Below are 17721 nucleotides of genomic sequence, written 5' to 3' on the forward strand. Positions count from 1 at the left end.
GAAGCCAACTGTTACTGAAGCTGTAGGCAGTATAGTAAAATACTAACGTATTCGGTTGGTGCATAAGTTCGAAGTGTTTTTGTTTTGCATGTTGGTATTCTGGTTGTTAGGGGTTTATATATTGATTGCCATTTTTCATTTGTAGTGCACTGTTGCCACCTGAGTTTACATACTGTCATTTAGAGATAGCAAGTGTAGCTGTAGATGCTAGAAAATGGAATTCCCAGTGGACAAATCAGAAAATTTCCAACATACTCTTCTGTTTGAATTCAGTAGGGTGTGACAGCTGTGTGTGTGTGTGGGGGGGGGGGGGGGGGGGGCAGCCAGAAAAAACACGGATAATGCCATTGGCCAGTTTTCTCATTTTAAGTAGGATTGTTTCAACATTAGTGACTCGGGATATCCTTCAGGGTTTGATGAAGATCATTTAAAGCATTAATTCACAATGAGTGACTCTCCACGGTCAGGAAATTCTTCAGGGTTTGATGAAGATAATTTAAAAGGCAATTAATCCACAATAGCATACTTGAGAACTGGCAAATGTGATGAACTCTGATCATTCCACCATCGTGCAGCATTTGCATGTAATGGGAAAGGTTCCAAAAAAATCAGGTTTATGGGAACCGCATGTTCCCAAACCAAAATCACAAAAATCAGCAGGGGGCCATATGTGGATCTCTGCTTGCTCGTCATCAATTGGCTTGTGAACACCACCAACCATTCCTATCATGTCTCATTACCAGGTGACGAGAAATGGTGTCCTTCCTGCTAGCATAGGGAATAGAAAGGAATGGTCGAATCCAAACAAAGCAGCAAGTCCCCATACAATGACCTGCACACGTTGACAAAAGGTAATGTTATGCACCTGCTAGAACAGCGACAGTGTAGTGCACTACAAATTGCTTCCCCAAGGTGTAACCATTACTGCTGATACTTATTGTCAACAACTGAGACTTCTTGCAGACATAATCCAAGAACAATGAAGACTAAGACAGTGTGAAGAGATGCTGCTCCATGATAAGCCCTGCCCTGCATTCTTGGACTGGTGAAAAACACTATACATGAGTATGGTTGGGAAGTTATTCTGCACCCGCCTCATTCGCCTTATCTTGTGCCCTCAGATTTTCATTCTTTTGTGCTCTTCATCAAACAACCCTCATGGAACTTCCTTTCTGGATGAAAATATGGTCCAAACATGGCTCAACAAATTCTTCACCTCAAAACCAAGTGATTTCTACAGTTGCATCTGCTATATGTTTACCTGTTGCGTTTATTAAACTTATGGAAAAATGTTACAGACTTATTCAACAACCTAGTAGTTTCAGCATGTAGTGAGAATGAAAGAACATCGGAGTGGTAAATACAGCAAATGTGTAATGACAGGTTTATTTCTCTCCTGGAGAATTAAACAACATTACAATCAAAATATCAGTGCAGAATTTTACACGGATGGGACTTCAGACTGCAAGGACATCCAAGTATGGGTTTCTGTATTATCTGAAAAATGGTGGTTCAGGAGAAATGGACCATTTTCTCTTTTTTCTGCCAGGCAGTGAAAAAATTGTCTGCCCCCTCAGCTGAGAGATCAGCATGCCTGAATACCACGCAGCAGGCCTGGGTTCGATTCGTGGCCAGGTCAGAGATTTTCTCAACTCGGGGAGTGGATTTTGTGTTACCATCATCATCATCATCATCATCATCATTATTTCACAATCATCAACACACACATCACCCAATGTGGTGTCAACTCAAAAGACTTGCACCTCGGTGGCCGAACTCCCCCAGATGGGACTCCCGATCATCAATGCCATATGATCATTTCACTTCATTTTAGTGAAAAAATTACAACTGTTGGGCATCCAACTCACAAACTGTATCATTTTTCGTTGTGAAGCTTATGGTAACACAATTTTTAATACACTGTGTGTTTTAATTATCGAAGTGTAACACCTACCTAATCCCAACAGATTTTCACCCCACTCCCCAATTTACTGAAGTAACAAAATTTTATCCCTCTGGAATAGAGAAAAATATGGTGAAAGATGGCTAAATTATAGAACATATTTAAAGTTTATAACCAAATATGACAGGTCCGCCAAAAAGATTTGAGTAGAAGCGAAATACACACGTGGTAACAAACAGGCCACACAATTCTTGGAAAAAATTACAAACTTTTTCCTTTCAGGACTTTTAAATACCGACATGCACTTATGTTGACATAAATGATCACAGAAAACAAAATCAAACAATGGAAAATCCAGGATGGAATGGAGTCCCGTGTGTGTGTGTGTGTGTGTGTGTGTGTGTGTGTGTGTTGTTGACGAAGGCCTTAATGACCGAAAGCTTTACTTGTGAGTCTTTTTATTGTGCCTGTCTGCGACTCAACATCTCCGCTATGTGGCGAGGAGCAACTAAAATTCTCACAGAAAATAATGATGATGAATGTAAACCGCATCTAACACCTTGGTTCATAGTTTCACAAGCTACTTATTCCAAACAAAGTGTTCTAAATTTTTGTTTGATAATGGGTAATGATCCACACATTTCTCACAGGTAATTTGCTCATTTCATATACACTCTTGCTCATAAATTAAGGATAATGCTGATACATGGTGAAACAGCGCTCTGGTGGGCGGTTTGCAGGTTTAAATCATCTCGCGGGGTACGACCATGCGGTGGATTTGACCTGTGGTCATCGCACGGTGGTGTTGGCAGCAGTCCACATACGCAGAGGTGTGTTGGTGCACGTTAGAGTACGGTGCAGCAAGTAAGTGTGCAGACATTTTCAGACGTGCTAATGGTGACTGTGTGTTGAAAATGGCTCAAAGAACACATATTGATGACGTTATGAGGGGTAGAATACTAGGGCGACTGGAGGCTGGTCAAACACAGCAGGTCTTAGCACGGGCTCTCTGTGTGCCACAAAGTGTGATCTCAAGATTATGGCAACGACTCCAGCAGACAGGAAACGTGTCCAGGCACTACAGTACGGGACACGTCCACAGTGTAGAACACCACAAGAAGATTGATATCTCACCATCAGTGCCCGCACACGGCCACAGAGTACTGCAGGTAGCCTTGCTCGGGACCTTACCGCAGCCACTGGAACAGTTGTCTCCAGACACACAGTCTACAGACGACTGAACAGACATGGTTTATTCGCCCAGAGACCCGCAAGGAGCATTCCACTGAACCCTGGTCACAGGAGAGGCCCTAAAGCCTGGTGTCAAGAACACAGTACATGGTCATTGGAACAGTGGTCTCAGGTTATGTTCATGGACGAGTCCAGGTATATTCTGAACAGTGATTCTCGCCGGGTTTTCATCTGGCGTGAACCAGGAACCAGGTACCAACCCCTTAATGTCCTTGAAAGGGACCTGTTGGATGTTGTGGTTCGATGGTGTGGGGTGGGATTATGATTGGTGCATGTACACCCCTGCAGGTCTTTGACAGAGGAACTGTAACAGGTCAGGTGTATCAAGGTGTCATTTTGCACCAGTATGTCCACCTTTTCAGGGGTGCAGTGGGTCCCACATTCCTCCTGATGGATGATAATGCACAGCCCCGCCGAGCTGCCATCGTGGAGGAGTACCTTGAAACAGAAGATATCAGGCGAATGGAGTGGCCTGCCTGTTTTCCAGACCTAAACCCCATCGAACACGTCTGGGATGCTCTCGCTCGACATATGTGTGCATGGTGATCATATCCCATATTGATGCCGGGGTACATGAGCAGGAAACAGTGGCGTTTTGTAGCACATGTGTTTCGGGATGGTTTTCTCAACTTATCACCAATACCATGGACCTACAGATCCGTGCCGTGTGTGTTCCCTAAGTGCCTATGCTATTAGCGCCAGTTTTGTGTAGTGCCACATTGTGTGGCACCACATTCTGCAATTATCCTTAATTTATGAGCATGTGTGTAGTTGACAAAAAGATACCACCCAAATTTACTTATAACCTGCTAAGTTAACTCACTGCTGACAGCTAGGCAGCAAAATTTTGTCACTAGCTCAATGGATTTATCGAAAGGACTGTGCACTATTAACTTACCTGTCATTACTACAGGTAAAAATTCAAATGAAAATATGTAACTGTATGTCCATCTAGTGTTTCTGACAAAACTATATGTGTTATGTGGGCATATCCTGCTCAAAATAAGTATATTACATATTTTAAAAAACAAATAAAAACAATGTAAAAGGGAATGAAAATACAAAACAACACATCATCATCATCATAAATCCATTTTACATCCGATATGTACTTAAATACTGGAAGATCAGTTGATAAGCACCACAAAAATCCTGGAATATTTTTAATTTTTAGCTGTTCAGTGACTAATACAGCCTTTCTGTCCTCCCTGAACCCCCCTTATATTAGTAAATAAATATCAACCAACACTCCCTTCACTTCAGTAAAAGAATTACATGCGGAATAAGAGCACTATAAATAAATATTTTTTAAAAAAACTGTCGTATCAGCCCGGGACACTTCGTGAAGTATGCAGCTACTAAGGCACTCTATAAAACATATACAACTACTAGAAAGTACATACATCTCATGATTACTTATAAGCCACTGGCAAACATTTGGCTAGTAATATTTTTCTCAGTGATCATATATGTATAATTACATACTGGCATTAAAATCATCTGTGATTTAACAATAAATATGACTTGTCAGATAACATCACATGAACAAAAAAAACAACAACAAACAGGTTCATTTCCATAATAATTATAATAATAATGATAAAGAACACAGAAATGGAATGGATTTCCCCACTCTTCACTTGATGCACTGTCTTTATTAATCACTTTCCAAACCTCTGTTCACATTTACCATAAGTTTGTAACAATCTCACAAATTCTCTTACTGTGATGTTGTGATGGCTTCGTAACCTCCTGCAATGAATGAAGAAATACTTCAATGAGAGAAAAGAAATGAACTGATTTATACACAGACAATTCATGTCATATAGTGAAAGCTCTATCAGATGGTGAACTGATAGAACACTTAAAAATATGCAGAAACTAACACATGTAACACAATGGCTCATCAGTTACTTAAAGCACTGTTTTATGTTCAGCGATTGCCTGCTTGAAATGGCCTGGACACAACGACTAACCACTATGATGTACAATAACTGTTTCTTAGTCAATATCACTGAATCACTACTCACTGCAGTGATCGTTTATCATTTGAGCAGTTATACATGGTAACCAACACAATATTTTATAGTCATGTTAATGAGTCAAGAAGTACTGCAAAACAAGGAAACTGCCAGATCACAAAGATGAACACTATTTTGTATCTCAAATACTTGAATTTCGATAATTATGACAGCATATCATACACTAATCATGGAACACTGTCATCATATGAAGAGCATACTGGAGAAGGACCAATTTCATTGAAGGACAATGCTGTCGAATTTCTAAAATAGCTACCAAACTGTGACAGTAAAATTTACACCAGATCCTCCAGGTGATATTCCCTTGAATGTATATTTAGCACTGTGAACCATGGAAGACAAGCAAATCGTAGCATTCTATTGAATCCATTAGAATGTTCAAAAGGCAAATCAGCAACTACTTGGCCATTTACTCCAATGCTACGCACTTTCTGACAAACATGTTGTTTCCGTCTGAAAGATGTGAAACAAAAATAAATTAGATTCTTCATGAAAGTCACCTAAAGAAATTTCCTAGCCTTTAACAAAACCATGTGCCTCTACTTCCACAACTGGTTGTCAGATCTCTTTCCACATTGAAATATGTCAAAATTCTCTCAAATGAAGTGTTGAGTTTCCATTGCAGGATGATGATGACGACGATGATCAAGTTTATTATTTGGTATTTTGGTTGAGCCATATGGTTCAATATCTTCTAGCATTCATATAGACAGAAGGTTTGTTCATAGAGAAGCAGTGTAGTTACTGAGAAAATGTGTAAGAATTGTAGGAGTTTAGTCAATTGTAACTGATATCAGCCCAATTTAATAGGCTCTCTGTTGTTTGTAGATAGAGCATCTGTTCATTCATACTGAACAAAAGCAGCCAGCACATGGAAAAAATCTACAGTAAATGAAGGATACAACTCCACTGTAAAAGTGTACATGTACCACAAAGCTTGCTGAAGGGAAGTATTGCTCATTCTAATGGCAATATTACGAAAAACATATTTGCTACTCACAATATAGAGGACATGGTAAGTCGCAGACTGCCACACATTTAGACTTTCACCCACAGGCCTCCTTCTGAAGTAAAAACACACACACAAACACACACACACACACACACACACACACACACACACACACACTATATACTATACACTTTTTTTTCCACACAAGCACAACTCTCACACATGTGACCACTGTCTCTGGGGTCTGTGACTTAAAATCTCCTCTGTATTGTGAGTAGCAATCCATCCTTTTCATAATATCGGCATTACTCCATCCTGGATTTTCCATTTTTTGATTTAGTACTGCTCAGTCTCATTTTTATATCTTTTTATGTGTAGTTGGTAAAAAGAAGGTCTATCTGTTGTCACAGCAGAGCTAACACACTGCACAATCCTAAAGTACTCTCTCACTCACTTAGTACAATCATACACGGAAACTTCTTTTTTATAAGCATGTGTTGCAGTCACCATTTTGAAACTAAAATTCATTTCTGCTGACACTGTTCATGCAGTCTCACTGATACATTTAACCCAATAATAAAAATTTGATTCTCACTCTCCAGAATTTTGTGAATGTTTGGGGGCTTTAATATATGTGATGTCCATGGTTAATGTTCCAGTTTCAAAATACTGTAGAAAGAGAACCACTACTCAGAATTATGTCAAATTTGAACAGTATATTATTGACCCAGGGGGAATCATCATCGAACAAAAACAAACTTAATGAAAATTTGACTAACAGATGACACTAAGCATCAAAATACGCACCCCAACAGATGAGTGGCTCATGGCTGTTCCTCAGTTTGCATCTGAGATGCTCAATGCTCCATGAAATATTGCACATTGCTAGTAAAGTTATTTTACAAGGATGATGACTTTGCACCAGTAGCTATACGTAAGCTCCAGACACTCAAGGGCATAAAAAAGGCATCAGTCCATGTCTGCTAAGGGTCTAATTATTACAAAATTCAAAAAGGTAGACACTTTTGAAGAGCAATGCAGCAGAGGGAAGAAAGCAGTTGCTAAGACATCCGTCGAAGATGCGGTCACAGCATCGCAGGATGGGTCAACTGGTGGTGTGCAAACGTGCAGTGCACGATGAATTGCCCGAACATTGGACATGCCTGCAAGCACAGTGCATAAAATCTTATGAAACATCCTGCACTGATATCCATACAAAATCACTCTTGTTCAGGAGTTGCTTCCTGCTGACCTTAAAGCAAGACAAACATTCGCTCTGGAGTTTCTTGCTTGAAAGGAGGTGGACAATGAATGGCCATGGAACATTCTACAGACAAACTAAGCCCGTATCCATCTTCAAAGTCATATCAATATGCAAAATTACAGAATATGAGCAACATAAAATCTGCATGCACATCAACTTCATTCTGCAAAATGAGTCCTGTGGATCCTATTCCATACCGTCATTGGTACATATACCCACATACTCCGCAAATCACTGTATGCTGCATGGTAGAGGTTACCCTGTGTCACTACCAGTCATTTCCTTTCCTGTTCTACTCGTAAATATGGCTCAGTATGAGCCCTAATTATTTGTATGTTATCTTCATGGTCCTTATGCAAAATATATGTTGGTAGCAGTAGAACAGATCTGCATTCATCTACAAATGCTGGTTCTCTTGATCTACATCTACAGGATTAGTCTGCTATTCACAATGAAGTGCCTAGCAGAAGGCACTCTACCGTTCCACTCTCGAATGGCACGTGGGAAAAACAAGCACTTAAATTTTTCTGTGTGAGCCCTGATTTCTCTTATTTTATCGTGATGATCATTTCTCACTATGTAGGTGGGTGCCAACAGTATGTTTTCGCAATCGGAAGAGAAAACTGGTGATTGAAATTTCGTGAGAAGATCCCATCGCAACGAAAAACGCCTTCGTTTTAATGATTGCCATTCCAATTCACGAATCATGTCTGTGACACTATCTCCCCTATTTCGCAATAATACAAAACGAGCTGCCCTTCTTTGTACTTTTTTGATGTCATCCGTCAGTCCCACCTGATGCGGATCCCACACCGCACAGCAATACTCCAGAACAGGGCGGACAAGCGTGGTGTAAGCAGTCTCTTTAGTAGACCTGTTGCACCTTCTAAGTGTTCTGCCAATGAATCGCAGTCTTTGGTTTGCTCTACCCACAATATTATCTATGTGATCGTTCCAATTTAGGTTATTTGAAATTGTAATCCCTAAGTATTTAGTTGAACTTACAGCCTTCAGATTTGTGTGACTTATCACGTAATAGAAATTTAGCTGATTTCTTTTAGTACTCATGTGAATAACATCACACTTTTCCTTATTCAGGGTCAACTGCCACTTTTCGCACCACACAGGTATCTTATCTAAATCATTTTGCAAGCCGATTTGATCATCTGATTACTTTACAAGATGGTAAATGACAGCATCATTTGCAAACAATCTAAGACGGCTACTCAGATTGTCTCCTATGTCGTTAATATAGATCAGGAACAATAGAGGACTTACAACACTTCCTTGGGGAACACCGGATATTACTTCTGTTTTACTCTATGACTTTCCGTCTATTACTATGAACTGTGACCTTTCTGACAGAAAATCACGAATCCAGTCGCACAACTGAGGAGATACTCCGTAGACACGCAGTTTGGTTAGAAGACGATTGTTAGGAACGGTGTTGAAAGCCTTCTGGAAATCTAAAAATATGGAATCAATTTGACATCCCCTGTTGATATTTCTTATTACTTCATGAGTATAAAGAGCTAGTTGTGTTTCACAAGAACAATATTTTCTGAAACTGTGCTGACTATGTGTCAATAAATTGTTTTCTTTGAGGTACTTCGTTATGTTCGAATACAGTATGTGTTCTAAAACCCTACTGCAAATCGACGTTAGTGATACAGGCCTGTAATTCACCGGATTACTCCTACTTCCCTTTTAGGGTATTGGTGTGACTTAAGCAATTTTCCAGTCTTTAGGTACGGATCTTTCTGTGAGCGAGTGGTTGTATATAAATGCTAAATATGGAGCTATTTATCAGCATACTCTGAGAGGAACCTGAATGGTATACAATCTGGACCAGAGGCCTTGCCTTTATTAAGTGATTTAAGCTGCTTTGTTACAACAAGGATATCTACTTCTATATTTCTCATCTTGGCAGTTGTTCTTGATTGGAATTCAGAAATATTTACTTCATCTTCTTAGGTGAAAGAGTTTCGGAAAACTGTGTTTAATAACTCTGCTTTAGTGGCACTGTCATTAGTGAATTCACCGTTGTTATCGCGCAGTGAAGGTATTGATTGCGTGTTGCCACTGGTATGCTCTATGTATGACCAGAATCTCTTTGGGTTTTCTGCCAGATTTTGAGACAGAATTTCGCTGTGGAAATTAAGAGCATCTCACATTGAAGTATGCGCCATATTTCTAACTTCTGTAAATCTTTGCCAATCTTGTGGATTTTGCATTCTTTTAATTTGGCATGCTTTTTTCGTTGCTTCTGCAACGACGATCTGACCCGTTTTGTGTACCATGAGGGATCAGTACCATCACTTATTAATTTATGTGGCACATATCTCTTGCTGTCGATACTATCTCTTTGAAAACATTCCACAACTTTTCCACACTTGCATGATCAGATCGGAAGGAGTTAAGACTGTCATTAAAAAGGTGTTAAGAGCATTTTTATCAGCTTTTTTAAATAGATATACTTTGTGTTTCTTTTTTATGGTTGTAGGTGTTACAGTATTCAGCCTAGCAGCAACTGCCTTGTGGTCACTAAATTTTCTCAATAGTATTCCTCCAAAAGAACTTTGCTTTCCATCTAGGGATTCCCATTTGAATTCTCGAAAATTTACATTAACACTTTGTGATGAAGGAAGCTGGGATCTCTCTACTTCCTCTCTTGTTTTGCCATCTGCCTCCTTAAATTCACCTTATTTTCATGTTTACCTAATTACCATTAACATGCACAAGTATAATCTACATTTCCATAAAAGAGAAAGTTTGGCCCTCAGTCTTAAGGAATATAGTACCAGGTCTAATTTTGTGCATAGTTTTGTGTATGCAATTAATTTTCTAATTAATTTTGACCATTCCTAGTCAATGTATTTTATTATACGGTGAAATCAGTAATTGTTTCATGACTTTGATTCTATTGTTGACTTATAAATGAATATAAATTCTGCACTACTTATAAACATTTGCAAGAAGAACTACTAGGATTCTTAAAGTATTTATTTGGCTCTATTCAAAAACATACCAGAAAAGGCAGCCTTTAATTCCAAAATAATTACCAGGTTTGTCAAAAGTATTGTTTGTATAACTGTATCTGTTAATTTCATTATTTAAACAAATAATTCGGCCTAACCTTTGTGATAGAAGGAACTGTTAAAAAGGAGGGATTTTTCATGTATTCAGTTAATTGAATGAGTTATGTTTTAATTGTAATTTTTGTAACTTAAATATTGAACAATGTACAGTTTTAATGCCTATTATTGTGAGGATATATAAAAGAGCGATTTTTGGTCCCGAGTCTGTCAGTCCACAGCCGATTTTCACACGAGAAATACGTACTTGTTACATTAACAACACTGCATTAATTTAATATTGGAATATGTGTACACAAAATGACCGTGTGTTAGAACAATTAATGACAATGTCTGTTTAATTTATTTGAAAAATAGTGTCACACATACCATATTATTCTGCAAGAACTATGAACTGTGTGGTTAGGATTTTACTGCTCATAGGTGTTCAACAGCAAACTATTACAGCAGTTTGCTGATGTTGCCTGCAACCTATTAATTAAGCTTATCAACAATTATCAATAGTGAACTGGCCATGTAATTGTGTTATATTGGGGGGTTGTGAACAGTTAAAGTAAAGACCTGTGAAACGCAGTTGTGCAACTGTCAGCTACATCAGTTACAGTATTCAGTGTTGAACTTCCACCCCCCATTTTTCAGCCAATATAACAATGCAGTATGTCAATACCGAGGACTATCAACGAAGAAATAAAGCAGGGGAACATCACAATTTGCGTGCTGTCTGACCCTACTGGTGTGGTGTAACAAGCGCTGTAACATTGTAAGAGATACAGAGGCAAGGGAGTCTGTTGGGGCTTACCCCTGTTCACTACTACTACTACTACTACTACTACTACTACTACTACTACTACTACTGCCAAGCCATCGTAACGCACTTAGGTTTAGCATACAAAGGATTCCATCATAATTTATGAGTGAGATTAAAAATTAAAATAACTTTTCCAAACTTTTTCAGTTTGTGCTTCAGTATATTAATGTTAACAATGTGATATCTCCGAATGATTGAATGAATATGTTTCACTAAATATATTATTTTCAGAAAAAAATAAGTGCCACTAAATAATGAAGCTAGAAAGCTAAAAACTGTTCAGAATGTGCCAATGTACGTAACAATTAAAAATTACGAGAGTCAACTTGATAAGAGCAATATTTGGGTCAAAATTGGCATTTTTACGAAAAATTGAAGGAGCTAAATATTAAACTCAGAAAGATGAAAATTCATATGCAGCCTCAGTTTGATCTAAAACTCTTCTATATGTGACAGCAATAAGCTACCTCTATTAGTTTTCAAGTTATTTACTAAAATTCAAATTTGGAATGAAAATGTACCTATTCATAATATATTAAGTATCATTTGTATTTGCAATAGAAAATTCTAAATATAGCACTTGATCAAGTTCAGGAAATAATACAGCTGAACCAAGTTTCATGACTTTATTTTAAATAACAATAATATCAAGGAATCTTAAACAGGCAGTTCAGAGATCATGTTTCACTGTCAGTTCCGTTCTAAAAATTCTAGCCAGCAAATTTTAAATTAAGTCAAGCTAAAGCTTTTTCAGTAACTGAAGCCAACTTAATTCATATAAAAATTAAGAAGATTGTAAATTATTAAATGACAGAGCTATTAATTAATACAAGTCCGAGAAAGGGGCTGTTTAGATGCTGCTACCTGTGCCTAAGACAATTACAGCAGATGTTCCGAATGGCAGTCTGCTGCACCCATATATAAATAGGGGCGGAGAGGCAATACGAAGAGACAGTTTGCACAGAGATATCAATCTGTTCGTGTCAGTCAAATGCCTGCATGCATTGTGCCTCGGATAATGTCAGAGCTGGGCAACTACCAAGAGCAATTTCGGTAAAAGTAGAAAGTGAACTAACAAGGATTGTACACCATTCCAGATTGCTTAGATTTCACAGAAGTAACTGTTTGTTTGTTGTCTGCAATGCTGACAAAACCGCATGGCAAGTGGCAAGATTATTTTCCACTTTTAAAGTGAGCAATTAACTTTTGGCGATTAGAAGTCAGGGCGATACACTATTTTACCAGGAACATCACGTAGAGGTCACCTCTGAACTGTTAATGGTGCTGTTTCCAATAGGGACATTATTATTATTAGGAATTTTATTATGTTTTGTGTATGTTAACTTTTACTGAATATAACAATCAGTTAAAACTCAAAATTTTCATTTCTAGTCATTGATCCTGATCTCACTGAGTAAATAGCAAGTAGAAACATTTTCTTTTAGTGAGCACAAGGTGTAATGTGGCCTTGGAGACTGGAAATTATGGTCAGTGTGTTCACCATCATTTTCTGGCTGACCGCAGAAATAGTTTTCAGGCTCTTGTAAACAGCGAAGGTGGGTGTTGAGCATGCATAGACAATCAAGTGTTTTTTTCACATTAATGACTTAACAAAAAGTAAAGACCAGTTAGATTATTTATCCGCTGCCCCATATCTGTAACAAATCTAGCAGCCTACCTCTGAATTGCTTTGATGTTTCCCTTTAATCCAACCTGGTATGGATCCCAAACATTTGAGCAGCACAGAAGATTAGGTTGCACTAGCATCCTATATGTAGTCTTGTTTCTTCTTTACAGATGAACAACACCTTACCACAACACCTCATGAACTTATCCTAATAAACCAAACTCAAACATTCACCATCCATGCCACAATCCTCACATGCTCATTCCATTTCATATTGCTTTGGAACATTATGCCCAGATATTTAAATGACATGACTGTGTCAAGCAGGACGCTACTAATGCTGTATCCAAACATCACAGGCTAGTTTTTTTCCCAACTCATCTAAATTATCTTACATTTTTCTACATTTCGAGCTGGCTGTCCTTCATCACACCACCTACAAATTTTGTACAACTCATCTGGTATCCCACAACAGTTACTCAACTTCGACACCATCCCATACATCACAAAATAACCTTAGATTGCTGCCCACCCTATCCACCAGGTCACAATTGTGGTCCTACAATACTTCATTGGGGCATTCTTGACAATACTGTTCTCCCTGATGAACACTCGTCGTCAAGTACAAGGCACTTGGTTCTATTACTTAAGAAGTCTTCAACCCACTCACATATCTGGGAACCCATTCCACATGCCCGTACCTCTGTTAACAGTCTGTAGTGAAGTATTGTGTGGAATGCTTTCCAGGAATCTAGAAATATGGAATCTGCCTGTTGCCCTTCATCCACTGTTCGCAGTATATCATGTGAGAAAAGGAAGAGCAGAGTTTTGCACAAGTGATGCTTTCTAAAATTGTGCTGCTGCTATGAGAGTCTTCTGTGCACCAACCTCACTTCAATAGTGTGGATGTGTGGGTAGAAACATTTTTGGTACTCCTCCACACATTGCACAGCCTGTGAAGCGGCTCCTGCAGATATGTTTCAGAAATGCTGGAATTCTTAGTTGTCATTTCCCTACAGCCTGGTCGTCCAGATCATCTACTCTTCATCCATGTAGCTTCTGGCTGTGGCGTTACCTGAAAGATGCGATCAGTGCTCCAATTACGACTGTAGCTCGGTACTGAAGGCACGCATTGTGCAAAGAATTGTGAACGTGACCCAAGACACTCTAACAATCTGTCGTGGAACATGCTGTTTCTCGATTTCAACTTGGAGAAGAAAAAGGTAGGCAGCATATTGAACATATCTTGCAGCAGTCTCATGACAATTAGAAACAAATGTCATGTTGCTTTTTATACGATTTTTGGCCTCACGACAATGAAAAACTGATTTTTCCCATATGACGAGGTACGACTTTGCTGTGGTGGATGAGTTTACCTAACCAATGGTGCCATAATTGTTGACCGCCTAATTTGTATGGTTATGTACATCGAACGGTATGGATGATGTAATGTGCAACTCAAACCATAGGCATTGCATTGCAATTAATCTGTCATTTCTAGCTGAGCCCATTTATATTAAGATGCTTACAGCACTATCTATTGGTAAAATTTTCATTGAAGTTTTTTTAATCCCAAGGCGTTTCTCCCTGTGTCAATAGTATGTTGCTCAAATTTTACGTCATTCTGAGCAGTGGTTCTCTTTCTACAGTGTTTTGAAACTGGACATTTAATTATGGACACCCTCTATTTACATCAGTATCTGAGCACTTATACACAGAATTACATTACACATTTTTGTTTCTGTTAACAACTGTATGCTAAACAAGTAGCTCCTGACAAACAACACAGCAGAATCGAGCACCTTTACTATTTGCAGATTATAATAAGATGCTTCATTAAGAAGTAAAGGACTACTACAATTTAATAGGTATCGACACCACCACCACCACCACCACCACCACCACCACCACCACCACCACCACCCCCCCCCTTGCCGCCGCCAACAACAACGTCTCAAACTCAGAACCTTTGCCTTTCACGGCATATTCCCTACTGAATGAGCTATTGAACTATCTCGACACGACTCACGGCTTTGCCCTCACAGCTCTACTTTCTCCAATATCTCACTCCTAGCTTCCAAACTTTACAGGAGTCCTCCTCCATACCTTTGAAATCAGTAGAATTCCATTGCAGACTGAAAATTTATTCTGGAAACATTTCTTAGGCCGTGCTTAAGTAATTTCTTCATTATGTCCTTTCTTCCACGAATGCTGGCCCCACCTAGTATGCAGGAGAGTTCCTGTGAAGTTTGCAAAGTAGGAGAGAGGAACTGGCAGAAATAGAAATGTCAAGGTAGGTCACAAGTCATGCTTGAAACTCTTAGTTGAAAGAGAGTTCCCCCGAGAAAAGCAAGGGTTGTGGGTTTGAAGTTTCAATTCAATGCATACTCCGCTGCAGAGTGAAAATGCATTCTCGGAATACTGTAACTACTTTATTCTTTATAGTTTCCCTCCTACCTTCTTCCTGATGAGGCATGTGGTACATTTTCCCGTCTTTGTATTAAACAACATAATTAGCATGTTCTATAAAAGCACACATTAAGAAGAAAATATAATAGTATATTAACTCACATAGGGGCTATAAAATTTCTTATATGGGAAAATATTATACAATACCCTCATGTATATAAAAGTCTAGAGTATCCCTTACCCAGCTGTATGTATCAGATGGATTATGATGATTTTGTAAACACTACTGAGATGATAAAACTTATGTATCAAATTGTACAACAAATTAAGAAAAACAGCTAGTTCAGCAGTAATAAGGACATAAGGATTCATAAAAATATGGAGTATTGTATGTCCTGCTTACTCAATAATCAGAAAAATGTCTATTACTTACAGAAACTCTGTGATTCGTATATGCCATGGTAAGAACCCGTATGTGCAACATACTTCTCCACAATACAATGCAAGCTCGGGTTCTGGTAAACCGGTCTCTTCAGTTAGCATTTCATTTATGACATCTTGACTGATGTGACAAGATTTCACTTCTCTGTTTTTAGCTGAATAGCAGAGAGATCTTGTCACTTTGAGGAATGTTTCCTTTGAATCATTAAGCGATAAAACTGTTACCCGTGTTTTTGCTATTGCTTTTGTACCTGAAAATAAATCCATGGTAACAATTCTCAATCAAGTCATGTAGAAATGACGGGGGACTGGAACACTTATTCATGGATTATATTTCATGTTAGAACATAACTATCTTGTTTTCAATATCAAACAACAGCAATTCTGTGTGTGTACTATCTCACTACATATCTTTCTTTGGTGTTTCTGTTGACACTTTCAGTTTTGTATTTGTAGGGTACAGGTGCAGTCAGCAAAAAATAAATGTTAATGGGGTGAACCATGTGATGCCCAGTGTCAACAAAAAAGTAATTTTGATTCTCATTATAAACATGCAAGGGGATACCTAAGAAAATTTAATTCAACTGATTTAAATCCAGTAACTATGGGGAGGGGAAGGGAGAGGTGAAAGACTAAGGGTCTATCCTCACCAATATAATTAATGGTAAAAAGTGATAACATTATGGTTGCTCAAATGGGCAAATGAAACATCTTGTGTAACATATCTAGTCTTGCAGCTAAAATTTCATCTTCAAAGAATTCTTACAACTTCCGCATGGGGACATTAGACAGTTGCACACAGCAGCCAAGGACAAAGGGCCCAAGATATAGTTAAAATGGCACTAGCAACGAAGCAGAAAATATTTTTTCAGAGTTGTACTTGATAGATCTGGTCTTTCATGTTATGACAGTTTACCACAAATTAAGGAAGTACATTGCACTTATTGTAAAACTCATTGTGTGAGAAATCTATGCACCAGTGAATATACCATTTTCCAAGATATAATTTACATTATCCTTCTGCAGAAGTTCATTCAATTTTTACAGTTCCCCAGCATAACACACTGTAAGAAAAACAGCAAGCTCTATAGCACAATCAACAGGTTGTGACTGCTCATACAGAAACTCTGTTATGAAGCACATTATCTTTTTTTTTTCCTTAACCTTGTACAGCACACTGAGGATCCTTCCATTGCTATCTACTGCATAGTACCCCCTCAACCTAAAACAAATGCCAGCAGTATCACATTTTCTGGTATTTTGGAATCTCTGTACCAATACACAAAAATAGGATCCACATCAGCATATGTATTCTGCAAGTCACTGCACAGTGTATGGTGAAGGGTTCTTCACCACTGTCCAATTTCAGCACAGTCCCTGTTGGAAGAAAGTGAATCCCAGATCACCGGAGGGAGGGAGTCACCATCCCACTGTTCACGAACGGCAACTGAAGAAGCCTCACACTACTGTCACATACCCTAAAGCTACTGGAGAGGTAATAGAAATGAGACTTCAGAAGAGTGTGGAGCCGCTACTTAAGGAGAAGCAACAGGAAGAATCAGAATTGCAATTGTATAGACCTGCAGCAAGAATGTTGACAGGAAAGTAGTGAGAACATACAAAAAATATTGTAATTGCATTTTTTGACCTTGGAAATGACTATGATAGTGTCCCTCGAACCAAGATCTAGGAATGCCTCCACGATCTCAAGCTGCCGAAGTATTTTAATTGGGAAAGTACAGACGTTATACCAGAGTTCCTACAGCTGCGCCCACATAGGCAGTAGTAAATTGAAATTGTTCAAGATAAAGAGAGGTGCCCAACACAGAAGTGTCTTAACACCACTCTTGTTTTTATTGGTAACGGACTAGGTTATAAAATCTCTCAAGGAAATGGACAATGAACCTAATGCCCTAATATTTGCTGACA

The 17721-nt window shown here is 38.6% G+C and overlaps 1 protein-coding gene across 1 annotated transcript in view; it reads right to left on the reverse strand.

Moving 5' to 3' along the window:
- Positions 1–4230: 4230 nt before the first annotated feature.
- Positions 4231–17721, reverse strand: part of LOC126184431 (dehydrodolichyl diphosphate synthase complex subunit nus1) — a 35866-nt gene continuing 22375 nt past the window's right edge. The window contains exons 5-6 of the mRNA XM_049926822.1: positions 15785–16043; positions 4231–4906 (exon numbers count right to left, since the gene is read on the reverse strand). Of these exons, the coding sequence (XP_049782779.1) occupies positions 4816–4906; positions 15785–16043 (350 nt within the window). The 3' untranslated portion in view covers positions 4231–4815. The remainder of the gene's footprint in view (positions 4907–15784; positions 16044–17721) is intronic.

Source organism: Schistocerca cancellata, chromosome 4, assembly GCF_023864275.1.
Source record: "Schistocerca cancellata isolate TAMUIC-IGC-003103 chromosome 4, iqSchCanc2.1, whole genome shotgun sequence".
In the NCBI taxonomy this organism is placed as follows: Eukaryota; Metazoa; Arthropoda; class Insecta; order Orthoptera; family Acrididae; genus Schistocerca; species Schistocerca cancellata.